This window comes from Balaenoptera musculus, chromosome 3 (assembly GCF_009873245.2).
Source record: "Balaenoptera musculus isolate JJ_BM4_2016_0621 chromosome 3, mBalMus1.pri.v3, whole genome shotgun sequence".
Lineage (NCBI taxonomy): Eukaryota > Metazoa > Chordata > Mammalia > Artiodactyla > Balaenopteridae > Balaenoptera > Balaenoptera musculus.
This window is the reverse complement of record NC_045787.1, coordinates 166,427,494-166,454,950: the sequence shown is the minus strand read 5'-3', so window position 1 is coordinate 166,454,950 and position 27,457 is coordinate 166,427,494. Positions and strand designations below refer to the sequence as shown.

General features: G+C 54.6%; 5 protein-coding genes across 7 annotated transcripts in view; 2 read left to right on the top strand and 3 right to left on the bottom strand.

The window, feature by feature from the left end:
- Positions 1-10,868, bottom strand: part of MLLT1 (MLLT1 super elongation complex subunit) — a 129,753-nt gene extending 118,885 nt beyond the window's left edge. The window contains exon 1 of one of the 2 annotated variants that reach the window (XM_036846634.1): positions 10,172-10,868. In XM_036846634.1, coding sequence (XP_036702529.1) covers positions 10,172-10,270 — 99 coding nt within the window. In that variant the 5' untranslated portion in view covers positions 10,271-10,868. The remainder of the gene's footprint in view (positions 1-10,171) is intronic. The other variant, XM_036846632.1, reaches the window with a different exon arrangement.
- On the top strand, positions 225-5,748 carry LOC118892248 (caseinolytic mitochondrial matrix peptidase proteolytic subunit). The gene is made up of 6 exons (XM_036846636.1): positions 225-486; positions 576-647; positions 1,208-1,304; positions 2,608-2,795; positions 3,699-3,804; positions 5,401-5,748. The coding sequence occupies exons 1-6, from the start codon at positions 301-303 to the stop codon at positions 5,574-5,576; spliced, it is 825 nt and encodes a 274-aa protein (XP_036702531.1). The 5' UTR covers positions 225-300; the 3' UTR covers positions 5,577-5,748.
- Positions 10,869-11,109: 241 nt separating the features above from the next.
- ALKBH7 (alkB homolog 7) lies at positions 11,110-13,084 on the top strand. The gene is made up of 4 exons (XM_036847524.1): positions 11,110-11,407; positions 12,288-12,461; positions 12,549-12,673; positions 12,853-13,084. Exons 1-4 carry the CDS (start codon positions 11,204-11,206, stop codon positions 13,013-13,015), a joined length of 666 nt encoding a protein of 221 aa, XP_036703419.1. The 5' UTR covers positions 11,110-11,203; the 3' UTR covers positions 13,016-13,084.
- A 249-nt stretch (positions 13,085-13,333) lies between these two features.
- Positions 13,334-13,879, bottom strand: PSPN (persephin). Its single transcript, XM_036847382.1, has 2 exons — positions 13,726-13,879; positions 13,334-13,641 (listed from the first exon to the last, which is right to left on the bottom strand). The coding sequence occupies exons 1-2, from the start codon at positions 13,877-13,879 to the stop codon at positions 13,334-13,336; spliced, it is 462 nt and encodes a 153-aa protein (XP_036703277.1).
- A 3,024-nt stretch (positions 13,880-16,903) lies between these two features.
- GTF2F1 (general transcription factor IIF subunit 1) lies at positions 16,904-26,873 on the bottom strand. Of its 2 annotated transcripts, XM_036848577.1 has the most exons (12): positions 26,396-26,873; positions 26,264-26,310; positions 25,635-25,707; positions 24,069-24,262; positions 23,058-23,228; positions 18,922-19,106; positions 18,216-18,369; positions 17,945-18,126; positions 17,766-17,839; positions 17,552-17,690; positions 17,251-17,368; positions 16,904-17,143 (listed from the first exon to the last, which is right to left on the bottom strand). In XM_036848577.1, exons 1-12 carry the CDS (start codon positions 26,405-26,407, stop codon positions 16,939-16,941), a joined length of 1,554 nt encoding a protein of 517 aa, XP_036704472.1. In that variant the 5' UTR covers positions 26,408-26,873; the 3' UTR covers positions 16,904-16,938. The 2 variants fall into 2 exon arrangements, with proteins under 2 accessions (XP_036704472.1, XP_036704470.1); XM_036848575.1 differs by having other exon boundaries at positions 17,552-17,839; positions 26,396-26,823.
- Between the last annotated feature and the right edge of the window lie 584 nt (positions 26,874-27,457).

The window sequence follows — 27,457 nt, the reverse complement described above, 5'->3', positions numbered from 1 at the left end:
CTTAACCACTGCGCCACCAGGGAAGTCCCAGAATTGATTTTTGAAATAAGCAAGGAAGAGCAGAAAACTATGACGATTCTTTGGGAAAGAGGCTCAAACTGGCGGCTTTAAAGTAGCTCCCGGCTCCGCTCTAGCGCCCCTTCTCTGGCCACACCCTTTCAGGTTCCGCCCCGCCCTCGCCCCACCCTTAAACGTGCCCCCACGCTTCCCGGAAGTGGGCGGCCTCCTGAGCAAGCGCCGTGGGCGCAGAGCACGCCGAGAGTTGTAGTTCCGGCGTCTTGCAGAGGAACTTGCGCTGCGATGTGGCCCCAAATATTGGTGGGGGCGGTCCGGGTTGCAGCAGGTCTGTGCCCCGTGCTGGGGTCTCGCCTTGCCGCCCGCTTTCCCCCGCAGCGGACACCCGAGAACAGCCTGGCCCTGCAGCGGAGCCTGCACGCGACGGCGGCCCGGGCTCTCCCGCTCGTTCCCATCGTGGTGGAGCAGACGGTACAGTGGCCAGGCGGGGACACGGCCCGGGGGTGGGAGGGCTGGGGCACGGAGGGCCCCTGACCCTCACCCCCATCTTTCTCCTCCAGGGTCGCGGCGAGCGCGCCTGTGACATCTACTCTCGGCTGCTGCGGGAGCGCATCGTGTGCGTCATGGGCCCGGTGAGTGCCCCGCGCGCGGATCCTTCCCTGCGCCTGCCCAGACCCCCTGCTCCCCTCCCCCTCACACGTCCTTGATCCCCGGACTTCCCCCCCTTGACGTTCCTCCCTAGGCTCCGCTCTTGTCCCAACCTGACACTCCCCCCCGTTCCTGGGCACATAAACTCTCTGATCCTCCTTCCTGGCCTTTAGTACCCCTTCTACGCCTTCCTTAAATCTTCTGCTTCTCCCTTTCTAATCTCTGACTCGCTCCCTCACCAATGACACCTCCTCCCCAATCCTGGGCTCCAGTCACTCTCCCCAGCCTCCTTACCCTTTCCCTTCCTGGGCCCAGTGTGTACTGACCCCACCCTTCCTGTAAGCCAAACCACCTGGGTCCGGATCCCCCCGCCCCCGCACCACATCACCTCCTGGGTCCTGAACTCTTCCTGATCCATCTTCCTTGGGCTCTGACCCCCATTCTGGTGCCCTGACTCATCCTCAGCCGACCCATAACTGCCTCCCTTAAGCCTTCACCCTTATCTGGGGACACCCCTCCCCGCCCCTGCCCGCCCCACTTGCAGATCGACGACAGTGTCGCCAGTCTGGTCATCGCGCAGCTGCTGTTCCTACAGTCGGAGAGCAACAAGAAGCCCATCCACATGTATATCAACAGCCCCGGTGAGCAGGGCCTTCCCCCGGTGCCAGGGCCCTCCTGGGGACTGAGACCCCAATCAGGGATGTTCTCTCTTTGGAGCAAGAAAGGGTGCAGAGCTTCCTTCAGAATCCCCCCAAAATGCCTTGAAACCTCCAAAAGCTGCCTCTTCCCTTGCTTTTAAACAGGCACCTGAAACTGCCTGTTTGATCTCACAAGTAACGTGATTTTTTTGTTTTGTTTTTAATAAATTTATTTATTTATTTTTGGCTGCGTTGGGTCTTCGTTGCTGCGCGCGGACGTTCTCTAGCTGTGGCGAGCCGGGGCTACTCTTCGTTGCGGTGCGCGGGCTTCTCATTGCAGTAGCTTCTCTCTGTTGTGGAGCACGGGCTCTAGGCGCGTGGGCTTCACTAGTTGTGGCACGCAGGCTCAGTAGTTGTGGCTCGCGGGCTCTAGAGCGCAGGCTCAATAGTTGTGGCCCATGGGCTTAGTTGCTCCGTGGCATGTGGGATCTTCCCGGACCAGGGCTCGAACCCGTGTCCCCTGCATTGGCAGGCAGATTCTTAACACTGCGCCACCAGGGAAGTCCACAAATAACGTTTTTACCGACCTGACTTGGTTGTCGAGATTTTTAAATTGGTAGATTCCACCCTGCCCCCACAAGAAAAGGGAGAATAGCCAATCTTTTTGTTTTGTTTTGTTTTGTTTTGTTTTGTTTGGCCGTGCCCTGCAACTTGTGGGATCTTAGTTCCCTGACCAGGGATCAGACCCAGGCCCATGGCAGTGAAAGTGCCAAATCCTAACCACTGGACCGCCAGGGAATTCCCTGAATAGCCAATCCTGATTGATCGTTTATTGTGCCAGACACTTTTCTAAGCACTTTATAGGCATTTAACTCATTTTATCTTCACGTGATCGGTACTATTTAATTATTTCCAATCTACAAGGAGGCACTGTAGCTCCGAAAGGCTGAGTAACTTGCCCAAGGTCACACATGAGAAACTGCCCAACTACCCAGGCAGGCTGGCTCCAGAGCCTTCACTCTTAGCCACTACGCTCCCAATTTCTAGTTTCTCTTGAAAATTTGGCAGATCTGGCCCCCGCCCTGGGCCCACATGCACATGTGGCAACTGTCAGCTCACTCTGGAGCAAGTCCTCATTTTTTGCTCCCACCTGGCCTGTGTCACCTGCTTCTGTCACCTTCCAATCCCTGGTAGTACTTGTGTTTGGGACCCTGGCTTTAAAGGGCTTCACCAGCCCTCCCCAGGGCCAGAGGCTGCCCTAGGGAAAGGAGGGAACAGCCCCTCACTTGCCCCCCTCCACCCACAGGTGGCGTGGTGACCTCGGGCCTGGCCATCTACGACACGATGCAGTACATCCTGAACCCTATCTGCACGTGGTGCGTGGGCCAGGCAGCCAGCATGGGCTCCCTGCTTCTGGCCGCTGGCACCCCGGGCATGCGCCACTCGCTCCCCAACTCCCGCATCATGATCCATCAGCCCTCTGGGGGCGCCCGGGTGAGTGCTGGGCCCCGTGAGCTGCTTTGGGCATGGGGGTGGGGGTCTAGACAGAAGGACCAGCCGGACAGACGGAAGTCACGTGGGGGTGTGAATGTTTTAAAATGTAGGTTTTGGGGACTTCCCTGGCAGTCCAGTGGTTAGGACTCCACGCTTTCACTGCCGAGGGCGCGGGTTCAATCCCTGGTCGGGGAACTAAGATGCCGCAAGCCACGTGGCTTGGCCAACAACAACAAAAAAAGTAGGTTTTATTAATATGCAGGTATAGTGAGGCCAAAAGGTCAGGAGAGGGCTGCCATTGAAAAGACAGTTTGTTACAGATCCCAAGAGGAGGGAGCGTGCCAGGCCACGGGGGCCAGGCAGAGAGAGAGGCACCAGGGTTGGTCGGGAGGAGAATGCAGGCAACAGCCTTCATTGTGGTTTCTGCGGGCAGGAATGAGCAAGGCTTAAGACTGGCTAGTGTGAATAGTTGCAGTGGGCTCTGGGGTGTAGGGACTGTCCCTAGTTGTCTGGTACCCTGGGGCGATGGGGCAGGGGGATGGTGACCCAGGGTGTGAGAATAGAGGAGGTGTTGGGGATGTGGGCTTGGATTGGCTGCTTTGCACGTGAAAAGTGTACTCTGGGCAGTGGTTCAAAATCTAGGAATTAGCTGCCCTGGGAGGGGCGGTTCCTCCTGGTCAGGGAGGCCCTAGCTGCAGAAAATAAGAACATAGAGTTAATACCGGAAGCCTTCCTGGAGGCGGTGAGGATGAAGCAGGCTGTGGAGGGACTCACAAAGCCCTGTCCCACCTGCTTGAAAACTGGCAGCCAACGCCCAGGGCAGGCTCCCGAGTCCCATCTCCAGTCTCCCCGTGAGTGGCAGATGCTGATCCCAACCTTCTCCCTCTTGGGACATCCCCCCAGGGCCAAGCCACAGACATCGCCATCCAGGCAGAGGAAATCATTAAACTCAAGAAGCAGCTCTACAGCATCTACGCCAAGCACACCAAACAGAGCCTGCAGGTGATCGGTGAGCACCCTCCTGCCCCACACAGGCCCCCAGCTGCTCCCTTTTACTGTAACCAACACATATGTGCGGGTCAGGCCTCTGGACCTCTGTGCTGCTGACACCAGGGCTGGATCATTCTGTGATGGAGGCCTTCCTGGGCACTGTAGGAGGTGTGGCACATCCCCGGGCGCTGCCCACTAGATGCCAGCAGCATCTCCAGTTGTGACGGCCAAAACTGTCTCCAGACATCGCCCAGCATCCCCTGGGGATCAGAACCCACCCCCGTTGAGAACCCCTGTTCTGAGCACTTTAAAAAGACCCATTTACAGGAGCCTCCCAAAAACTTCATTGAACTACGTCCAGGGGGATTCCCTGGCTTTCCAGCAGTTGGGACTCCGTGCTTTCATGGCCGAGGGCTCGGGTTCAATCCCTGGTCGGGAAACTAAGATTCCGCAAGCCATGCGGCGTGGCCAAAACAAAAAAAAAGAAATAGGTCCAAAGGTTTTGAACAGGGTCACCCACAAAGAATATTCCAAATGGTCAAGAAACAGAAGTCAAGAGGCTCATGACTTCTAGTGATGATGTTTAATAATGACGTCATCAGGAAAGGCAAATCAAGGCCGCGATGAGATACCATTTCAATCCACTGGAACGGCTCAGATAGAAAATACTGACACCCCCAAGTGCTGAGGGGAGCGTGGAGCCAGTGGAACGTTTATCCACCGCAGGCGGCAGTGAAAACCGTACGGCCACTTCCGAAAGCTGTCAGGCACTGAGGCTGAACACACAGAAAGATGCGTGGGTCTTCTGCTTGGCGTATAACCGAGGGAATTGAGTGCTTCTGTCCAAAGGTATAGTCAGGAATGCAGTCCCATTCCTACACCCCCAAACAGGAAAATACCGAAATGCCTGACAGCAGGGGAATGAGTGGTCAGTGGTGGTGTTTATTCACGACGTGGGCTGCTGTACAGCCATGAGGACTGGTCCACGGCCTGGATGAATCTCAGAAACACAGTGCTGAGTGGAAAAAGGAGTAAATGCTCCTTGGTTATGTGTTTATTTATTTACTTTTAAAATTAATTAATTAATTAAGTTTTTTGGCCGCGGCATGCGGGGATCTTAGTTCCCCGACCAGGGATCGAACCTGCACCCCCTGCAGTAGAAGCACAGAGTCTTAACCACTGGACTGCCAGGGAAGTCCCTGTGATTATGTGTTTAAAGGGCAAAAACTGGCATAACGGATCTATACCATTAGGCCACTGTTAGGGTAGTGGGTGGGGAGAGTTAGTGACTAGACATGGCCCCGACGGGGTTTCGGGGGGCTCTGATCTAGGTGCCGGCCACATGGGTGGGTTCAGTCTGAAATCACCACACTGTCCACTTCCACGATCCACACCCTTTCCTGGATGTGTATTTACACATCAGTAAGTTAAAAACACACACACACACACACACACACACAAAAACTGAAACAGGTATTTTACCGATGGGGAAACTGAGGCACAGAGACAGGGAGGCCAAGGTCACACAGGGAGGACTTGGGCGGATCGGGGACCCGAACGTGGCCCCGGGTCTCCACTCTTAACCACCCTCGTCCCACCTCCGCTTCCCCCGCAGAGTCAGCCATGGAGAGGGACCGCTACATGAGCCCCATGGAGGCCCAGGAGTTTGGCATCTTGGACAAGGTTCTGGTCCACCCTCCCCAGGACGGTGAGGACGAGCCTGAGCTGGTGCAGAAGGAGCCGGTGGTGGCGGCGGCAGCAGTGGCAGAACCTGCCCCAGCGAATGCCTGAGAGCTGCCCCTCACCCTCGCCCTCCGGAGGAAAGTGGAGGCGCCAGGCCTGCCCACCCCTCGACACTGAGCCTAGAGGGGACCCTTGAGGAACTCTGGATTTGGGGGTGCCCCTCCGGGTGGGTATCCCAGCTGAGACACTGTGATTTTAAATTAAATCTTTGTAGACTTTGCTCCTGGCTGTGGTGCCTTCCCTCCGTCCTCCACCATGGCACACGTGTGCCTTCACCCTGACCTTCAGCTTCCTAACTTCAGCAAAGCTACTGAGCCTACATTCCAGGCACTGCTCCAGAGGCCGCAACTTACTGTGAAGAAAACACAGAAATCCCTGTCTGGAAGAAACTTACATTCTTGTGGGAGTAGACAGTTTTTTTAAAAATCAGGGCAAGAGGTATGCAACGTGCGGGGCGGGGGTGGGGGGTGTGGGGGTGTGTGTGTGACAGTTTTAGATGGCGTGGCCTGCAAAGGCCTTGCTGAGAGGGTGACATTTGGGCAAAGACCTGAAGGAGGTGAGGCTGGGGGGAGCAAGCTTGCTATCTCGGGAGACAGCAGTCTAGGCAGAGGGCATGGCAAGTGCAAAGGCCCTGTGGCAGGACTGTGGCTGGCACATGGGCGGAAGCACGAGAAGGCTGGGGTGGCTGGAGAGAGTGAGGGGGAGAGAGGAGAAGATGAGAGCAGGAAGGGGAGGAATACAGGTCATAAAAGGCCTGGTAGGTCTGAGCAAGGAGGGAGATGCCCCACAGAGGGTTTCAAGAAGAAGAACAAAAAGGAACCACAGAGTGGTGGGTGGAGACCGGCAAGCACAGAAACCAGGAGACCAGTGAGGAAACTTGTAATCACCCAGAGGAAGGCTGACAGCTCTGGACATGTGGTGAGAGAGGTCAGATTCTAGCCAGGTTTTAAAGGCAGGGCTGGGACTTCCCTGGTGGCGCAGCAGTTTAGAATCCTTCTGCCAATGCAGGGGACACAGGTTCCATCCCTGGTCTGGGAAGATCGCACATGCCGAGGAGCAACTAAGCCTGTATGCCACAACTACTGAGCCCACGCGCCTAGAGCCTGTGCTCTGTAACGAGAGAAGCCACCGCAATGCGAAGCCCGCACACAGCAACGAAGACCCAACGCAGTCAAAAATAATAATAATAATAATAAATTTTTTAAATAAATAAATAAAAAATAAAGGCATGGCTGTCAGCTGGGATGTGAAATTTGAGAGAGAAAGTCATCTCCCAAAACTCCAAGGCGTTGGCCCAAAGCAGCTAGAAAGACGGAAGGAAAGATAAGATGTTCCTGGGAAAGTTAGGGAGGAGCAGGATTGGGGGCCAGGATCAGGAGCTGATTTTGGATGTTTGATGTCCAAGTGCCCCAGACATCCCAGGGGATGGGTAAGTCTGGGGTCAGGGTTGGAAATAAAAATGTAGGAGACTTCAGCATATCTATGAGTTAGTGGTCAGGCAGAGAACTGACTGGCATTTGGACCTCGGAAATCACGAGTGGCCTTAGATAAATAACACTTTCAGTGCTTTGGGGGCCAAAAACCAGATTGGAGTGGACCCAGAGAGAAGGGGCTGGAAAATATTGGAGCTAAACAAGTCTTTTAAGGAATTTGCTGTCAAGGAGAGCAGAGAACCTGGGGCTGTCGCTGGAGGGTGTGTTGAGGTCAATTTCTTTTTGTTTTTTTAATTCAGAGGGCTTTTTAAAAAAAATTTATTTTATTTATTTATTTTTGGCTGCGTTGGGTCTTCGTTGCTACACGTGGGCTTTTCTCTAGTTGTGGTGAGCGGGGGCTACTCTGCGTTGTGGTGCGTGGGCTTCTCACTGCAGTGGCTTCTCTTGTTGCGGAGCATGGGCTCTAGGCGTGCGGGCTTCAGTAGTTGTGGCACACAGGCTCAGTAGTTGTGGCTCACGGGCTTAGTTGCTCCGCAACATGTGGGATCTTCCTGGACCAGGGCTCGAACCCGTGTCCCCTGCATTGGCAGGCAGATTCTTAACCACTGTGCCACCAGGGAAGCCCCAGAGGACTTTTTAATTTGGCTTCATTCATCAGTTACATTTAGCTGAACTTTTCACTGTGCACAACTTAAAATGTATACAAAAGTAGAGAAACTAGGATAATGAGGTCTCACGTACCCATCACACCAACTCAAGAATTTCCAATTCACGGCCAATTGTGATTCGTCCCTCCCCACCACCCCCCACGGCACTGTATTACTTTGAAGAAAATCCCAGCTTTTCATTTCATCTGTAAATATTTCGGTATGTATTTCTAAAAGGATAAGGAATCTTTATGTCTCAAAAAACTAAAAGTAGAACTACCACATGACCCAGCAATTCCACTCCTGGGTATATATCCGAAAAAAACAAAAACACTAATTAGAAAAGGTACACGTACCCCAATGTTCATAGCGTTATTTACAATAGCCAAGATATGGAAGCAACCACAGTGTCCATCAACAGAGGAATGGATAAAGAAGATGTGGTGTATATATATACGGTGGAATACTACTCGGCCATGAAAAAGAATGAGGTTTTGCCATTTGCAGCACCATGGATGAACTTGGAGGGTATTAAGCTAAGTGAATTAAGTCAGACAGAAAGACAAATTCTGTATGGTATCACTAATACGTGGAATCTAAAGAAGTACAACAAACTAGTCCGTTGTGGAAGACAATTTTTCCAAGGACATTGGGGGTGGGGGGGATGGTTCAGGCGGTAACGCGAGCGATGGGGAGCAATGGAGAGCAGCAGATGAAGCTTTGCTTGCTCGCCTGCCACTCACCTCCTGCTGTGCAGCCCGATTCCTAAAAGGCCAGTCCGTGGCCCAGGGGTTGAGGACCCCTGATACAGAGAACAAGCTAGTGGTTACCAGTGGGAAGAGGGAAAGGGAGAGGGGCAATATAGGCGTAGGGGATTTAAAAAAGGGTTATTATGGGATTATATGAAATTGTGTGTGTGAAACTTTTGAAAATTATAAAGCACTACAGAATTTAAAGAATCTTTCATTCAAAAAAAAAAGTTAATGAAAAATAAATGGGGGGGGGGACTTCCCTGGTGGCACAGTAGTTAAGAATCTGCCTGCCAATGCAGGGGACACGGGTTCAAGCCCTGGTCCGGGAAGATCCCACATGCGGCAGAGCAACGAAGCCTGTGCGCCACAACTACTGAGCCTGCGAGCCACAACTACTGAAGCCTGCGCCCCTAGAGCCTGTGCTCTGCAACGAGAAGCCACCGCAATGAGAAGCCTGCGCACCACACGAAGAGTAGCCCCTGCTTGCCGCAGCTAGAGAAAGCCCACACGCGGCAACGAAGACGTAAAGCAGCCAAAAACAAATTAGAAAACTTTTAAAAATTAAAATAAAAATAAATACGAGGGGCTTCCCTGGTGGCTCAGTGGTTAAGAATCTGCCTGCCAATGCCGGGGACACGGGTTTCCGAGCCCTGGTCTGGGAAGATCCCACATGCCGTGGAGCAACTGAGCCCGTGAGCCACAACTACTGAGCCTGCGCTCTAGAGCCCGTGAGCCACAACTACTGAGCCCACATGCCACAACTACTGAAGCCCAAGTGCCTAGAGCCCGTGCTCCGCAACAAGAGAAGCCACCACAATGAGAAGCCTGTGAACGGCAATGAAGGGTAGCTCCCGCTCGCCAAAACTGGAGAAAGCCGGCCCCAGCAACGAAGACCCAATGCAGGGGACACGGGTTCGAGCCCTGGTACGGGAAGATCCCATGTGCCGCGGAGCAACTAAGACCGTGTGCCACAGCTACTGAGCCTGCGCTCGAGAGCCCGCGAGCCACAACTACTGAGCCCGTGTGCCACAACTACTGAAGCCCGCGTGCCTAGAGCCCATGCTCCGCAACAAGAGAAGCCACTGCAATGAGAAGCCAGCGCACCGCAACCAAGAGTAACCCCTGCTCGCTGAAACTAGAGAAAGCCCGCGTGCAGCAACAAAGACCCAACGCAGACAAAAATAAATAAATAGATAAATAAATAAATTTATAAATACATAAATAAATAAATAAATAGGGGGACTTCCCTGGTGGCGCAGTGGTTAAGAATCTGCCTGCCAATGCCGGGGACACGGGTTTCTGAGCCCTGGTCTGGGAAGATCCCACATGCCGCGGAGCAACTGAGCCCGTGCGCCACAACTACTGAGCCTGCGCTCTAGAGCCCGTGAGCCACAACTAGTGAGCCCACATACCACAACTACTGAAGCCCAAGTGCCTAGAGCCCGTGCTCCGCAACAAGAGAAGCCACCACAATGAGAAGCCTGTGCACGGCAATGAAGGGTAGCTCCCGCTCGCCAAAACTGAAGAAAGCCGGCCCCAGCAACGAAGACCCAACGCAGCTAAAAATAAATAAATAAATAAATAAGTAAATAGGGACTGCCCTGGTGGTCCCGTGGTTAAGAATCCACGCTTCCACTGCAGGGGGTACAGGTTCAATCCCTGGTCAGGGAACTAAGATCCTACATGCCAAGCAGTGCCGCAAAAAAAAAAACCCGTAAAAATTAAACAAATAAATAGACAAAAGGATAAAGAATCTTTAAAAAGACAACCACAATATAATTTTCAAACTTTAAAAAAATAACAACACTTACCATGGTCGAATATTCAACCCATGTCAAAATTTCCCCGGTTGTAGCTATTTCCTTTTTTTTTAGTTTGTTCCAATCAGGATCCCAATAAGGTGCAGGCATTGCCGCTGGTTGATAAATCTCTAAGTGTCTTATTTCTGCAGGTTTCCCCTTAATCTCTCAATCTCTCCCTCTTTTTCTTCTCTTTCCTTGAAATTCACTTGTTGGAGAAACATGGTTGTTTGTCTTGTGGACTTTCCCTCTGTCTGAATTTTGATGATGCGATTCTGTCCTTGGTATTTCCGGTAACCTGGTGTATGAATCTAGACAAGTCTGATCGGATTCAGGTTCCGCTTTTTGGCAAATGACCTCTCAGTTGAGGGTGCCTTCTAGCAGGAGGCACATTAAATCCGGTTGTCCCTCTCATGACGTTAGGAGGGAATGAGAGTCCTTGTCTAGAACCACCAATATTCCAATAAGGGCTGCAAAATGGTGACATGACAATTCTACCATTAAAGGAAGAGGATTTTTTTGTTTATGTCCTGTTTTTAAGCTGGGAGCCAGCCTGTTTGTATGGGGGTGGGAATGACCCAGTAAAGAGAGGGGGAACGGGAGGAGCCTCGCTTTGACCTTTGACTGAATCCCCTAACTCCACAAACCTGGCCCCAGCCCATAATCACAGCCTTGACGTCACTCCCCTGACCCCTAGATCTCAGCCTAGCTGTACTCTGCCCTTAACCTCTAGCCTTGGCCCAATCCTTCTGACCCCTGACCTCTGACCCACCCGCCCCGCCCTCTGGAAGACGGACTTTAGGCACAGCCAGTAGTCTGAGTCACTGCGGTCGATGGAGCCCAATAGCGCGGGAGAGGAGGCGGGTTCTGGGGAGAGCCAATAGCTCGAGAGGGCGAGCCGAGTAACAACCAGTAACCTTGAGCGAGAGGCGGGACTCTGAGAAACGTCAATCGCTGGAGGGACTCGGCGTAACCACAGCCAATGGCTCTGGGGCGGGGGCGTGCTCCTGACCCCGGCTGCTTCCACGACCCGGCTCCGGGGCTATGGCCGGGAGTGGGCGGCTGGCGCTGTGGACCGTTCCCGGGCAGAGCTGGGTGCGGGGCTCGGGGCCGGCCGTGCTAAGCCGCCTACGGGACGCGGCCGTGGTACGGCCCGGCTTCCTGAGCGCGGCCGAGGAGGAGACACTGAGCGGCGAGCTGGAACCCGAGCTGCGCCGCCGTCGATACGAATACGATCACTGGGACGCGGTGAGGCTGCTGGCGCTGGGGGCGGAGCCACAGAGGGGCGGGGCCTGGGACGTTAGGGGTGGGACGGGGATTGGAGCCCTGGGGTGGGCGGGGCTACATCTGGGGGCGGGACTTGAGAATGGGGGCAGTGTGTTGAAGCTGAGGGGCCTTGAGGGCAGGGAGAGCGCTTTGGACATGAGGACAGGGTTGTAACCGGAGGCAGAACCTGGAACTGAGGGGTGTTTGGGGAACAGGACCAAAGTTAGGGGGGGAAACGGTGTGGAGGGAGTGAGGGAGGGTCACGGGTTGGGGGTGGACCTGGTGTTGGGTGGGATCACGTTGTGAATATTGAAGCCGGGCCAGCATTAGGGACGGCATGTGGGACTGAATTGCAGCCTGAGTGTGGGTAGAAAGGACTGAGGCCAGAGGTTCGATCCCTGGTCCGGGAAAATCCCACACGCCACGGAGCAACTAAGCCCGTGTGCCACAACTCCTGAGCCCAGACGCCACAGCTACTGAAGCCCGTGCTCCGCAATGAGAAGCCACCGCAATGAGAAGCCCGCACACCGCAACGAAGAGTAGGCCCCGCTCGCCGCAACTAGAGAAAGCCCGCGCGCAGCAACGGAGACCCAACACAGCCAAAAATAAATAAAATTTTTAAAAAAAGGACTAAGGCCAGACCCAGATGGGTCAGGGGTTGGGGTTTGAGACCCAGCATCATGGGGTAGATAGGACCAAGGTTGTGAGTTGAGGGTGAGGTCAAGGGTCATGCTGGAAAAACCAGGCCTTTGCTTTGCACTTCCACCACCCTCTCCCCCAACCCACCCCAGCCCTACAATGTGCTTCAGTTTCCCTTTTCCCCCCTGGGAGCTTCCAGGCTTGACCTGAGCTCTCTGGGCAGGCCATCCACGGCTTCCGAGAGACAGAGAAGTCACGCTGGTCAGAGGCAAGCCGGTCCATCCTGCAGCGTGTGCAGGCAGCCGCCTTTGGCCCCGGCCAGACCCTGCTCTCCTCGGTGCACGTGCTGGACCTGGAACCTCGGGGCTACATCAAGCCACACGTGGACAGCATCAAGGTGGGCAGAGGCCAGTGCCTTGGAGTTCCCGGCTGGGGGTGAGCCGGCCAGGCCAAAGCCCACCTGCCAGTGTGTCCTCTCTTCCAGTTCTGTGGCTCCACGATCGCTGGCCTGTCCCTGCTGTCTCCCAGCGTCATGCGGCTGGTGCACACCCAGGAGCCAGGGGAGTGGCTGGAACTCTTGCTGGAGCCGGGCTCCCTCTACATCCTTAGGTACTGGCAGCCAGGGAGCCCCCACCCCACCAGTAACTCCTGAGCTGCCCACCCAGCACTTTGAGCACCTTCCCTCATTCAGCCCAGACGGCAGACTCTACCCCCCCACTGCAGGCGCTCTGCCTGGAACAGGGGCTGCCCTCACCCCACCCGGCCACAGCCTCTATTTTCTCTTGCAGGGGTTCGGCCCGTTATGACTTCTCCCACGAGATCCTTCGGGATGAAGAGTCCTTTTTTGGGGAGCGTCGGGTTCCCCGGGGCCGACGCATCTCCGTGATCTGCCGCTCCCTCCCTGAGGGGATAGGGCCTGGGGAGCCCGGGCAGGTGCCCCCACCCTGCTGACCCCGGGACCCTCCCCCCCAGCTGCTCAAGACACCGTGTTTGTGAATAAAGTTGTTGGAGAGTGGACAAGCTGGCCTTCCTGGCACCGGCTTTTTTTGGGGGCTGGAATCTGCAGGGGAAGCCCGGGACCCCACCTGCCCACCCATCGGGAGCATCCCCGCCAGGACACACACTCACGAAGCTGGAGGAGCAGTTTCCTTTATTGCGCCCCTTGCTGGCGGCCCAAACCACCTCCCCTTCTCTTCGCCTCAGCATCCAAGCCTCCAATAAATAAGTCAGCTGAGCTCCTCCAGCGGCTGCAGGGCCCCAGGCCGGGCATTAGCCACCGCAGCCGCAGGCTGCCGCCGAGAGCTGGGGCAGCCGCTGCCAGCGGTGGCGGTCGTCGAGGAAGGCCACATCGGCGTAGCGGGTGGGGCGGCAGCAGGGCCCACCGTGGGCTCGGCCCTGGCCCCGCAGCCGGGCCAGCGTCAGGCCGTGCTGGGTGCGGGCGCCGCGGGGACAGCTGCCGGCACAGTAGCGGAAGATGACTGTCTCCTCCGACGTGTAGCCCAAGCCCAGCTCGGCCACGGGCAAGGGTAGGCTCCACAGCTGGCACGGGCCAGCCAGGGCTCGGCGCGGGCGGGCGTCTGCGGGGACAAGGGGCAGCTGAGAGCGGGCAGGGTCTGGGCGGGCAGGAGTCGGGGAGCGCACGGGGTTCTGGGGGTCCTTACCCAGCTGTGGCCTCCGGGTCCCTCTGTCCACCACTGGCTCAGACAAGAGCTCCTCCTCCGCCACCGAAGCCCCCCAGGCCCCAGGGCCCCCGCGGAGGTCCAAGTGCAGGATCAGGAGCAGCAGCGAGCCTAGCAGGACTCGTCCTGTGGCCATGGTGATGGGCAGGTCCTGAGGGTGGAGATGCCCTGCGCCCTCAATTTATCCCCCCGCCTGAGCTGGGGAGATAACCTCTTCACTGCCGGCCGCTGCCCTGTCACAAAGGCCTCTGCGTCCCACACCTGGCGCCCAGGCAGTCCTGCTCCTCCTGCCCCACACCCCACATCCTTCTAAGAGTTAAGGGCGCACAACCCCGCACACCCCATCCAGACATTCCACAGACCTATTTCCGACACCCCCTCCGCCCCCTGATTTACGAGTGTCGTGGCGGCAGCCAGGGCCGAGCCCAGGGCGGGCAACCAGGGTCCCCACCCGACCTGCCGTCTGGAGGGAGAGGTGGGGGGCCCCGTGGGTCCCCCACTGGGGGCTCTCCCCACTTGGGCACGGTGCTGGGGCTCAGTAGCCCCTGCGTCGTGCACCAGGTAGAGCGGATGTGGGTAGGGGGAAGAGATGGGTTGGCAGGTGGGTGAGCTGACGGGGAATCCGTCATGGCTCCTGCCTGGAGGATTAAGACATCATGCCCCTGTCTCCGGGCCTGGCCGAGCCAGCATCAAAACAGGAAAGGGGAGAGGCCTGGGGACAGCCAAGAGCTGGGACACCAGGGGCAGGAAGCTCACCCCGCAGGGACTCCTGTCTCTAGAAGGCCAACCTGAGCCCCCTGGGACCTCAGTCCTGCCCTAGGGTCAGAGGGCATCAGAGCAGGAGGGGCGGTTAAGCCCCACCCTGGTCCCGGTGACCTCCCTGCCCTTCCCATCACCCCAGGGAAGTGAGCCTCCACCCCCAGCCGTGAAAGGGGGCTAAACCAGAGTCCCTCCCACATGGGGAGGACAGACAGAAGACGCATTTAGTGTGTAACGTGGTGCCTGGCACCGTGCAGTTGCGAGAGCTTCTGAGGCAAGGGAAATACGAACAGCTTGCGGAGGTTTGATGAGGTGCTCAATCTCACGCAGGTGAGACTGGGTTAAAACTCAGATGAGACTGTGCACCCAAGATTGGCAGACATCAAAGTCTGCTTACACTCGGCTGGGTGTGTGTGTGTGTGACACGGGCACACCTGTTGGTAGCACTGTAAATCGGTAGCAGCTGAGCATTTGCTACAGAAACCGCAAATCACATCCCTCTGATCCAGGACACCTGCTCAGGAACTCATCCTCCTCAGGTGAGCCAAGATGCAAGCTCAGGGGTATTTGCTGCCTTTTGTATCAGCAAGAGACTGGAGAGGACAACTCCACCCACAGGGGACCGCCTCAAAGATTTTGGTGTGGTTGTTCTTCTTGCACTGTTTACTGAGACTACTTTCAGATGGCGGGGCGGCGGGGGGGGGGGGGGAATGTCACTTATCCAAAGTCACCCAGAATTAAGAAACACCGGTGGGATTTGGACCCAAGTCAAGCAGAATGCAAGACCCCTGCTCTGAACCACCGGGGCACGTGGCCAGGCCTGGTGGGGAGGCCTTAGACCTCGGTCCACGTGGCAGGCAGAGCAGGGGTGAAATTGCCAGGGCAAGGGGCCATCGCTTCTCTCCCAAAAGGCCTGGCGGAAGGATGGGGAGGGAGGGTGGAATGACCTGGGACATTCCTAGGAATTAACCTGGCGTCTCAGGCATTCCCGCTCGGCAGCCAAAGGCCTGTGGAACTGGGTGGGAAAGTTTTCCACCCGCAGTCTCCAGCTTGGGCAAGACGGAAGGCCGGCATCCTGCCCCCAGCTGGATCACTCCAACGGGGGTTCAAAAGTACTCCTGCTGCCAAATTCCGTTTCCAGCAACGTGACTGTCCACGAACTCAAAAAGCCCTCCTGCTACAGCACTCCTAGCAATGCTAGATAAAATAAGTGCCTAACCAACTTGTACGAATCTAAGGGAAGCCCCAGAAACATCACTGGGAAGTTGAAAAATAGGGGGCCAGGTGCCAAGATCAGCAAGAAGGGGGTTTGGGATTTTGTGGCCATGTAGGGACAGAGCCGCAAGCTGAGAACCACACCTAAAACGGGCTCAGGACGGGACGGCTGGGGCACCTGCTGGGAGCATATGCAAAAACCATCTGGAAGGACTTGCCTGCAAAGCAGACCATGCAGGAGTCTCACAGATAGAGCCCCGAGCTGGCCATGAGTCCGCCATCCCAGATCCCAAAACTCGAGAACAGATCATGAAAAGGAGTCAGGATACAACGGGATGCCCGTGAGCTTCAACTCCTAGATGAGTGTGATGGAGACTGTAAGTCAAGGATGCTTAAAACTAAAAATGCGAAAGAAGGGATCAAAAACAGAAGGGGCCAGACACTCAAAACAGACCTGCTGATCTGAAAAAGAAACAAAGATAACTTGGAGAATTGGAAAACAGGCAGTGAAACTGAGTACTGAATGGGTTTTAGGTGGTGGGTAAGCCACAGCTAAAGAGAGAACTGGTCGGGACTTCCCTGGTGGCGCAGTGGTTAAGAATCCGCCTGCCAATGCAGGGGACACGGGTTCGAGCCCTGGTCCGGGAAGATCCCACATGCCGCGGAGCAACTAAGCCCGTGTGCCACAACTACTGAGCCTGCACTCTAGAGCCTGTGCGCCACAACTACTGAGCCCGCGTGCTGCAACTACTGAAGCCCGCATGCCACAACTACTGAAGCCCACGCGCCTAGAGCCCATGATCCACAACAAGAGAAACCACCGCCGTGAGAAGCCCGCGCACCGCAATGAAGAGTAGCCCCTGCTCGCCGCAACCAGAGAAAGCCCGCGTGCAGCAACGAAGACCCAACGCAGCCAAAAATAAATAAATAAATAAAATTAAAAAAAAAAAAAAAAAGAGAGAACTGGTCAAATGGAAGACCTGAAAGAAATCACCCAGCAGAAGCTCAGTGGAGGAGGTTGAGGGGTAAGGAGAGGATTAAGTCCTAGAGGTTTCAGAAGCAGGGGACTGGAGACTGAGAGAAGTAAACTGTGGAGAAAACACTGGGGTCCTCAGACTCAGAGGGTGGGGTGGCAGACGGGCAGTGGGACAGGAAGTGGTGAGTGTGGGAATCAAGAGCCCGAGGATTCTAGAAAACAGAGCACGTTTATTGGGGGGAGCCTCACTCCTTGAGGGAGAAGTGCATCTTGTCATTGATCATCTTGTGCTCGGGGTTCAGGCGCTTGAGGATCTGGGCCAGCACGTTCACCGTCTGCTCGCTGCTCAGCCCCGTCTTCTTGGTCTGGAACTTTTTCAGCAGGTCCTTGGTGGTCATGGGCTTCCGTGTCAGGTAGCGGCGCACGGCATCCTCGGTCACCTGCACGTCGCTGGAGGTGGGCAGGTGGGTGTCAGCAGGCGGCCCTCCGTCCCCAAGGCCCCCTCCGGGGCCCCCTCCCAAGCCCCCTCCCTGCTCCTGCCATCCTCGCCAACTTACCCGCTGCTGGGGGTAGACTTCCCGGACTGGGGCTGAGGGGTGGACTTCCCCGACAGGCTCTGGGGCCCGGTGTCCAGCCGCAGCCGCTTGGCCGCCGGCGTCTCGCTGGTCCGCTTCCCTGTGGGAGCAGAGGCGGGGCTGAACCTTGCGGCGGGGAGGCTGGACCCCTGGGGGGACCCCGGGCCAGTGGTGCCAGGATTACATGTGGAAGGGGCTCAGGGGCAGGCAGACAGGATGCTGAAAGGGAGGGCAAGGATGGGGTCAAGAGGTGAGGCGGGCAGGGTGGGATGGGGCGACTCACCCTGCTCCAGCTTGTTGGCGGCTGCCCGCAGGGTGGAGGACGTGCTGCCCGTCTCTGTGCTGGGTGTGCCGGGCCGGCTGTTGCCCCGGGAGCTGCCGCCCGACTGCTTCCGCTCCCTCTTGGGGGGCGTCTTCTTCTTCTGCGGAGACCGGGGTTGGGGATGTGAGTCTGGAGAGGGCCACCCCGTCCCCCGCCGCCCCGGGCTGGGCCTTACCGCCATGAAGAGCGCCGAGGAGGCCTCGCTGTCGATGTCGCTCTCCTCCGAGCTGTCCGACTCCTCGCTGCTGTCTGCGTGGGGCCAGAAGAGGGGCGTCAGGAGCGGAGGCCCCGCCCTCCCGCTCAGCCCCATCCCAGATCAGGGGCCTGGGGCGCGGTCGGGGGCGGCGAACCCACCTTTCTTGCGCTTCTTCTCCTGCGGCGTGGGCGCCTTCTTCTCCTCCTCCTCCTCCTTGTCCTCCTCGGGCGGCTTCTCCTCCTCGCTCTCCTCGCTGCTCTCGCTCTGCTCGTCCACACCCTTGGGGCCCTCCTCCTGCTGGGTGACCTTGGGCTTGCCCTCCAGCTCCTCCTGGGAGCTGCTGTAAGACAGAGAGCGAGCAGGCAGAGGGTGAGGGAGCGCGTCTGCGGGCCGGCCCAGGGTCTCGCGCCCGCCTCCTGCCTGCCTCACCTGGAGCCGTCGGACATGTAGTCCACCTCCTGGCCCTCAAAGTCCCCGTCGTCACTGTCCTCAAAGGCCTCGTCATCTGACCCCTTCTTCTTCTTCTTCTTCCTGCCCCCCTTGCTGGGCGGCGCCTTCTTCTTGGCTTTGAGGGCTCGGCCGCCTGGGGAAGGGGAGACAAGGGGAGGGGCTCGGATGGGCACGCTTCACGCTTTGCGTATTCGATGACACCTGATGTCTCTGGGGCCTTTGCCCCCCGGGGAGAGACACCAGGACCGGCCCCAATTCCTCCAAGAGGCAAAGAGCTGGCCCAGGGGCGCACCTCTCACCCACAGGCCAACCCGACTCCACACCCCCACCACCCCCTTCTCTCTCACACGCAGGGCCGCCATCCCTGCCCTGTATCACCTGGGCAGCCAGAGACCATGCCTTGGCCCAGAGCCCACTGGCATGACTCAAACTGCCCAGTCCTAAGCCGTTTCCTTGGAAACCCCAGTTGAGGCCATGGCCGAGGCCTTCCTGTGGCTCCCTGCTGCCTCCTACCAACCCTGGCGCTTCCCCAAGCGGCCGAGCTCCCGGGCCCACGGGGCCATGAGTAACCAAGTTTTCCTTTCAGGGGCATTAACCTCTCTGAGTCATCACACAGCCACCTTGATAAATTATGACCAGGCAGCTGTGCCGATCACCCCAGCCATGGGGGCTCCGCCAGCCTCACCCTCCTCGCCACTGGCCTCGCTGTCATCAGAGGACATCTCCAGGTCATCCTCCAGGTCGTGGATGCGCAGCTCACTGGCCTTCTTGCGCCCACGCTTCTCCTTCTCCTCGTCCTCCTCGTCCTGGTCCTGGTCCTTGAGCCGCCGCTGCTGCATGATGCTGAAGTGGTTCAGGACTTTGTTTCTCCTGTGGGCGGGGGGCACAGCAGGGGCTGACAAGGGGCCTGGCTCCAAAGCCCGCCTCCAGGAGCTGGGCCTTGTGCCGGGTGCCACCCTGCACTTCCACCGGGCGTTCCCCAGAGGGGAGCCACAGACACATGTAGGTGATGAGAGGGACGATCTGACCCCACACATGGGGACCCACATGTATGACAGGAACAGCCTGAGATCACACAGGGAGGGCTGGCCCTCCTTCAGTTCCCGCTCTGCCCGGAGTCCCTCAGGAGAAGGCCTCATGCGATGCTGATGCCCCAGCACCTTGCTTGGGCTCAGGGCCTCTCTCGGGCAACAGAATCAGGCCACATGATACAGTCACGTCCGTCGCTTTTGTTGTAGTTCATGGGTGCCTTCTTTTTAATGACAGTGGGTACTGGTGTTTCCATTTACAGTGGTGATGAAAGTTTTTAAAAATGTGATTGCATTTAAAGACAGTGTTAGGGGACTTCCCTGGTGGTGCAGTGGTTAAGAATCTGCCTGCCAATGCTGGGGACATGGGTTCGAGCCCTGGTCCAGGAAGATCCCACATGCCATGGAGGCCACAACTACTGAGCCTGTGCTCTAGAGCCCACAAGCCACAACTACTGAGCCCGTGTACCATAACTACTGAAGCCATGTGCCTAGAGCCCGTGCTCTGCAACAGAAGAAGCCACTGCAGTGAGAAGCCCGTGCACCACAACAAAGAGCAGCCCCCGCTTGCCACAACTAGAGAAAGCCTGTGTGCAGCAACGAAGACCCAACGCAGCCAAAAATAAATAAATAAATTTATAAAAAATTTAAAAAATAATAAAAATAAAGAGAGTCTTAGGATTGTATCTAACAACAGGAGCAGAATTCATGGGTAGTATATAAAAAAGAATGAAGCTGTATTCAACATGGTACTGGAAGTCCTAGCCACAGCCATCAGATAAGAAAAAATAAATAAATACAAGGAATCCGAATTGGAATGGAAGAAGTAAAACTGTCTGCAGATGACATGATACTATATACAGAAAATCCTAAACACACCACCAAAAAAACAATTAGAACTAATAAATGATACTGCAGGATATAAAACTAATATATACAAATCTGTTGTGTTTCTACACGCTAACAACAAACTATCAAAAAGAGAAATTAAGAAAACAATCCCATTTACAATCGCATCCAAAAGAATAAAAGTAAATAAGTACTAAATAAGTACTAGGTATAAATCTAACCAAGGAGGTGAAAGACCTGTACTCAGAAAACTATAAGAAAGAAATTGAAGATGACACGAACAAATGGAAAGATACACCGTGCTCATGGATTGGGAGAATGAATACTGTTAAAGCAACCATACTACCCAAGGCAATCTAGAGAGTCAATGCAATCTCTATCAAAACACCAATGGCATTTTTCACAGAACCAAAAAAATAATTCTGAAATTTCTATGAAAACACAAAAGACCCCAAGTAGCCAAAAACAACTTTGAGAAAGAACAACAAAGCTGGAGGTATCATGCTCCCTGCTTTCAAACTATACTACAAACCTACAGTCACCAAAACAGTATGGTACTGGCACAAAAACACATAGACCAATGGAACAGAATAGACAGTCTAGAAATGAACGCACATTATGTAGTCAATAAATCTATGACAAAGGAGGCAAGAATATACAATGAAGAGAAGACAGTCTCTTCAATAAACGATGTTGAGAAAATGGGACTATTCTCTCACACCACACACAAAAATAAACTCAAAATGGATTAAAGACTTAAATGTAAGACCTGAAAGCATACAAATTCTAGAAGAAAACATAAGCAGTATACTCTTTGAAATTGGTCTTAGCAATATTTTTTTGGATATGTCTCCCCAGACAAGGGAAACAAGAGCAAAAACAAACAAATAGGGGAACACCAAACTAAAAAGCTTTTGCACAGTGAAGGAAACCATCAACAAACCAAAAAGGTTGCCTACTGAATGGGAGAAGGTATTTGCAAATGATATATCTGATAAGGGGTTAATATCCAAAATACAAAGAACTCATACAACTCAACATCAAAAAAGCAAACAACCTGATTAAAAAATGGGCAGAAGACCTGAATAGACATTTTTCCAAAAAAGACATACAGATGCCAACAAACACATGAAGAGATGCTCAACATCGCAAATGATCAGGGAAATGCAAATCAAAACCGTAATGAGATATCACCTCACACCAGTCAGAATGGTTATTATCAAAAGACAACAAATAACAAGGGTTGGTGAGGGTGTGGAGAAAAGGGAACCCTCGTGCACTGTTGGTGGGGATGTAAATTGGTGCAGCCACTGTGGAAAACAGTATGGAGATTAAATTAAAACTACTGTACAATCCAAAATTCCACTTCTGGGTGTCTTTCCGAAGAAAAGAAAAACACTAACTCAAAAAGATATATGCACCCCTATGTTCATTACAGCACTATTTACAATAGCCAAGATATGGAAAATAAATACTGTACTTATATGTGGAATTAAAAAAAAACAGAACAAACATAACAAAACAGAAACAGAGTCATAGATACAGGGAACAAACAGGTGGTTGCCAGAGGGAAGAGGAGTGAGGGGATGAGTGAAATAGGTGAGGGAGATTAAGAGGTACAAACTTTCAGTTGCAAAATAAATGTCACGGGGATAAAATGTACAGGATAGGAATAGAGTCAACGATGACACAGTATCTTTATATGGTGATGATGCAACTCGACTCATCGTGGTGATCATTTTGAAATGTACAGAAATATCGAATCACTAGGTTGTACACTAGGAACTAACATAGTGATGTAGGTCAATGATACTTCAACAAACAAACTCACAGAAAAAGGAATCAGATTTGTGGTTACCAGAAGTGGCAAGAGGGGGAATTGGATGAAGGTGGTTAAAAGGTACAAACTTCCAGTTATAAGATAAATAAGTACTAGCGATGTATAGTGTACGACATGATTATGATTAATTACCACTGCTGTAGGTTATATATGAAAGTTATTGAGAGTAAACCCTAAGAGATCTCATCACAAGGAAAAAATATTTTTTTCTTTCTCTTTTATTTTATACCTATATGAGATGATGGGTGTTCACTAAAAGTTATTGTGGTAAACATTTCATGGTGTATGTAAGTCAAATCATTATGCTGTACACCTGAAACTTAGTGCTGGATGTCAATTACACCTCCATTAAACTGGAAGAAAAAAAAAAACAGGAATGAAGCTCCATTACACAAGAATGTAAATGTACTTAACACCACTGAATGGTACACTTAAAAATGGTTAAGATGATAAATTTTACATATTCTTTACTACAATTAAAATTTTTAAAAAATGAAGCACTGATACACACTACAATGTGGATGAACCTTGAGGACATGATGCTCAGTGATATAAGCCAGACATAAAAGGACAAACACTGTCTGATTCCACTCCCTAGAGGAGTCAAATCCACAGAGACAGGAAGTAGATGGTGGGGGCCAGGGGCTGGGGGAGGGGATGGGGAGTCAGTGTTTCATGCGGACAGAGTTTCAGTTTGGGGAGATGAGAAAGTTCTGGAGGTGGAGGGGGCGGACGGCTGCGCAACAATGTGAACGTACTTAATGCCACTGAGCTGTGCATTTAAAAATGGTAAATGTTATTTTATGTGTATTTTACCAGCAGTTGATCCAGCTGTGAGACCTGCCTGGGGGAAGCCATGTAGGCCAGGGAGACCCCACCCTGCTCACCAATTCCTGCTCCAGGGCTCAGCTCAGCCACTCCCCCATCCCTGGCTCTTGCACCGCCCTGCGCATCCCTGATGGTCCCAGGTCCATCTCCCCACTGGACTGGGAGCTCCCTGAGGGGCTGGTGAGATCTGGCTTGGTCACCCCTGAGTCCCCAGCTCCCAATCCAGAACAAAGTTCGGGGGATGCACCTCATTTCCAATCGCGCCCCCTCACTCACCTCTCCCACTCCTCCTCGGCCTCCTCGGCCGTGAGCGTGCGGTGTTTGGCCAGCGGCGTGAAGTTGTACCAGTTGTGCACGGGGAAGGCCTCAAAAGCCCCATCAGGGCACTGGGTAAAGATGTAGTAGGATGTGTTCTCTGTCACACCTCCCTTCTTTATGCCCTTGAACCTGCATGGAGTTCAAGGTTACGGTTGGCCAGAGGAAGAGGAACCAGCCCCACCCTCATACACGCCCCCGGCAACCCCAGGCCTGCCCCCTCTCCAGAGCCACCTGGGTCCTCCCAGCAGAATCTGAGGCTGGAAGGCCTTGGGCTGGCCCTTCGACTGTCTGAGCCTGGATTTCCACATCTGGAAAGCACGGCTCCCCACCTTGCAGAGCGGGCTTAGGGTTCCTTTGCATTATACATGTCATGGTCATTTCTGGAAGGACCCTGTTAGATTGGCCATGAAGAGCACAGGGCCCTACAGTCAGACCCCTCTGGATTTGCCTCCAGAATCTTCCTGGGGGCTGAACCACTGCCAGCCCCCTCCTGGCCTCTGGCGTCACCCGCAGGTGGAGGCAGTCTTACAGCGTGCCCCTTCCCTGCCTACAGCCTTCAGGCTCCCCTGGGCCCCAGCCCACCCACAGTCCAGCTGCAGCCTGCACCCACCGCCCTATCCATCTGCCCACCCTGTCACTGGCATGCGCTGTGACAGTCCCTAGGGCTCGGCGCTTCGTGCCTTTGTGCTCGCTGTTCTGCCGGAGTGCCCTTCATCCCCCTAACCTCTGTCCTCCCCACCCCCCGAACCCCAGGTGGCCCCTCGTTGGGTGCCGCAGGACCAGAGCCCGGGCTTCCGGCATCCCGGCCCTCAGAGCTCCTGCCCGGGCATCCCCTCGGCTCATCTACCCAAGTAAAACCCTTCGCGGGAGGCTGAGCTGTCACTCCTGGGCTGTTGCCCCCACTATACAGCAGGCACATGAAAGTCCAGCCGAGGGCACCCGCGGAGTGCGGTCGGGAGCGGCACTTACTTCCGGCCTGATTTGCCATTGACGCGGAGCAGCCAAGGCTGGTCCTCGGGCCGGAACTCCTTGAGGACGATGCCGTACTTCTTCCTCCGCGCCTCCTCCCGGAGCCTGCGGTTGAACTCGCTGCCGGCCCCCGACTCGGGCATCTCCTCCTCTTGGTAGATTTTCTTGTTGCTCAGGTCGCGTTCCAGCCGGGCCTGGGAGGGCAGGAAGCAACACCTCTCATCCGGGGGCCTGATCCCATCACCAACACCCTTTCCTCCCCCGAAGCTGAGCGGCGGGCACTCAAAGCCACCTGCTTGGCGAAAAGGCGCTCGGTGAATGTGGGTGAAGGGATCTGGGCAAGCCCTGTACTATGTCAATTTTTGCAGCTTTGTGAAAGTTTGATTATTTCCCAATGAAAAGTTAGAAAGAAAGAAGGAAGGAAGAAAGAAAGAAAAAAGATTGGGACTGACATATATACACTAATATGTATAAAACAGATAACTAATAAGAACCTGCTGTATAAAAAATAAATAAGTAAATAAAATTCAAAAATTAAAAAAATAAAAAATAAAAAGAAAGCGAAAAGAAAAGAAAAAGGAAAAGAAAAAGAAACCCCAGAATCCAACCACTTCTCATAACCTGTTTGCTCCAAACCCCATCATGGCTCACCTGGACCAGAGCCTTCACCTCTGCCCTGTCCTCTCTTCACCTGCCCTCGACCCCACAGTGGCAAAATCACTTTACAATTCTCTGTTTCTAACCCTTTAACGGCTTCTGCTATGGATGGATGTTTGTGTCTCCCCAAAATGCCTTTGCTTTTTTTTGCTGCGCAGCTTGTGGGATCTTAGTTCCCCGACCAGGGATTGAACCCCGGCCCTCGGCAGTGAAAGCGTGGAGTCCTAACCACTGGACCACCAGGGAATTCCCCCAAAATGCATTTGTTGAAACCTAATCTCCAGTGTGATGGTATCTGGGGTGGGGCCTTTGGCAGATGATTAGGTTATGAGGGTGGAGCCTTATGAGTGGGGTGTGTGCCCTTATAAAGGATTCCAGAGAGCTCCGTCCCCCTTCTGCCAGGTGAGGACACAGTGGAAATGTACCAGCTATGAAACAGGAAGCACACCCTCACCAGACACCAAATCTTGTTGGCACCTTGATCTCGGACTTCCAACCTCCAGAACTGTGATAAATAAGTGTTTTGTTTACAAACCACCCAGTCTTTGGTATGCTGCTATAGCAGCCTCTATGAACTAAGACAGCTTCCGAAGACCTTTCGAAAGCCTCCGGCAATGGGGGCTCTGAGATCATCTGTAGGAGGCAGCCCCCTCCCTTGTCCAGATAAATCTCGGTCCAAATTGCCCATCAGTGGGCACAACTTCTCCTTTCAGGAGAAAGCCTCCTGCAGGGCCAGACATATCTCACCCCCAGGGATGCCCAGCAGCTCAGCCTGGGCCTTAGTCATCACTTGTCTCCACTCGGGGACAGCTGAGGATACTAAGCCTTAGTTACTATCACAACTAAGCAACTATTACAACCACCAAGGCCAGGATCGGGTTCTCTCACGCCCTCAGAACCTGGACTAACCTGATTCCAAGTAGCGAGGTTGACTTTATCGGCCGCATTGAAAGCCATGATATTATATTTTTTGGTGGTATTTCTGGAATGGACAAGAAGAGGCAGTGCTCAATCATCCATTCATTCAGTAAACCCTCCCTGGCTCAGCCCTTTGTGCCCGCGGTCATGCTGGGGACCCATAAAAGAACCCAGAGGTTCCCAGTCTGTCAGGGAAGTAGGATCCATACTCCCAACCCCACTCAGAAAAAAGGGACAAAGATTTCTGGGAACCCAAGATGTGGGGATAATTGGGAGCTCAGCCCTGGGCGGGAGGTGGGGGGGGCGGGGGGGCAGGCAGGGAATGCCTCCTGAAGGAGGAAAATCCCGGAACTGAATTTTGCAGGATCAACAAGAATCCACCCAGCAGAGTCACAGCTGGCATTCCTGCCAGAGGGAATGCTAGGCAGGGGGCTGCGTCTTACTGTATATTAATGTACTCATTCATTCATTCACTCCATTCAAAAAAGTGATGCCCCAGAGGCCTCAGCTCAACCCCAGCCCTGGAAGGAGAATCAGGAGGTGCCAGGCACGTCTGGAGGCTCGTGAAGATTTTAATCCCTTTTTGAGAGAAGAGGGGGAGGTGAGGGTCAGGGACTTACTTGGGAACTCGGACGACATACTCAGTGACATTCTGGCTGCTGGGGCCCTGAGGGGAGAGAAAGCAGGACGGTGAGTGAGGGGCTACAGAGCCCACCACCTGGACCCCCCGAACCGCCTCGCCGCACACTTACGAGGGCCGCCATGGGCGATGGGCGATAGTCGGGCTCCGGTCCGAACCTCGTCCTTTTCGCCTCCCCCGGGGTCCGCGTCCCTCGGTCCCGCGGAAGCCACTCTCAAGGTGTCGGGCCTCTGGCTCCGATCGAAGACCCAAAGCCCGGGGTACAGCAGATACTGGGAAAAATCAATCCGGAGGCGGCGCTGGGTCACCGCTCAGCCTCGTAGGCCTCTCGTGCCACACCTGCGCCTGCGCGGCCGCCTATACCGGAAGCGGAACTCTCCAGCAGGCCGCGTCGCGGAAGCCGACTCCGCGCTAAAGACAACTCTTTCTGCACCTGGCGCGCTGGCTGACCGCAATATATAGCGCCGATAACCCCATCACGCCGCGTGGGAACGCCCCCCCACGTGACGTCCCACTTACGACCGCGGGCATCTTGGGAGGGGAGGGAGAAACTCGCCCAGCTCTTGGGCTCTTGGACGCCTTGCGCATGCGCTACTCCGCTCCGGAAGTGAGTCAGAGGTGGCCGCGTTACCACAGCAACCGAGGCCTTCTCCTTCGCACCCAACTGCTGCGGCACTACCTGAGCCTCTTTGGGGTTCATTTCTTACCCCTAACCCCGGGGGTAACCCTATCGTCTCGCCAAATGATCGGGCCAGGGGCCCTTGGGACGTTGAACCGAGCCAGGAGGGGTCAGGGCCTAGGTGGGGATGGGGCGCGATCACCCCATGGGCTGCTGGCAGGATGGGTCTGTGCAAGTCCAAGCTGCCCCAGATGGGCAGGCCCCTGAGGCCCCAGGAGAAGGGTAATATCGTGGGGGTGGCTGGCTTACTGGGGGGAAGGGAAGGAGACTGTGTTGGGCAGGAGAGTACAGGTACCCCAACCCCCCAAGTCCACCCCCCCACGCCCCTCCTCGCCAACCGTGGTAGTGACACAACTGCGCATGCTCAGGGTCAGTCATTCAGTGATCCACTTTAGCGCTTGCTGTGCAGGGTTGTGGGCAGTCCATGGTGAATGTGGCAAACCAGCTCCCTGTCCTCTTGGAGATTACAGTGTGGTGGAGACAGTCTCCGAAAAT

Bases quoted from the DNA above. Each gene is read 5' to 3' on its own strand.
- LOC118892248 (XM_036846636.1), top strand. From the start codon at position 301: ATGTGGCCCCAAATATTGGTGGGGGCGGTCCGGGTTGCAGCAGGTCTG. The intron at 648-1,207 runs GTGAGTGCCCCG...CCCCACTTGCAG, and splicing joins TCGTGTGCGTCATGGGCCCG to ATCGACGACAGTGTCGCCAG. The intron at 3,805-5,400 runs GTGAGCACCCTC...CTTCCCCCGCAG, and splicing joins ACAGAGCCTGCAGGTGATCG to AGTCAGCCATGGAGAGGGAC.
- ALKBH7 (XM_036847524.1), top strand. From the start codon at position 11,204: ATGGCCGGGAGTGGGCGGCTGGCGCTGTGGACCGTTCCCGGGCAGAGC. The intron at 12,462-12,548 runs GTGGGCAGAGGC...CCTCTCTTCCAG, and splicing joins CACACGTGGACAGCATCAAG to TTCTGTGGCTCCACGATCGC. The intron at 12,674-12,852 runs GTACTGGCAGCC...TTTCTCTTGCAG, and splicing joins GGCTCCCTCTACATCCTTAG to GGGTTCGGCCCGTTATGACT.
- PSPN (XM_036847382.1), bottom strand. From the start codon at position 13,879: ATGGCCACAGGACGAGTCCTGCTAGGCTCGCTGCTGCTCCTGATCCTG. The intron at 13,642-13,725 runs GTAAGGACCCCC...TTGTCCCCGCAG, and splicing joins GACCCGGAGGCCACAGCTGG to ACGCCCGCCCGCGCCGAGCC.
- GTF2F1 (XM_036848575.1), bottom strand. The intron at 19,107-23,057 runs GTGAGTGAGGGG...CCCCGCCCACAG, and splicing joins GCCGAGGAGGAGTGGGAGAG to GAGAAACAAAGTCCTGAACC. The intron at 17,369-17,551 runs GTGAGTCGCCCC...CTGCTCCCACAG, and splicing joins CGCCAACAAGCTGGAGCAGG to GGAAGCGGACCAGCGAGACG.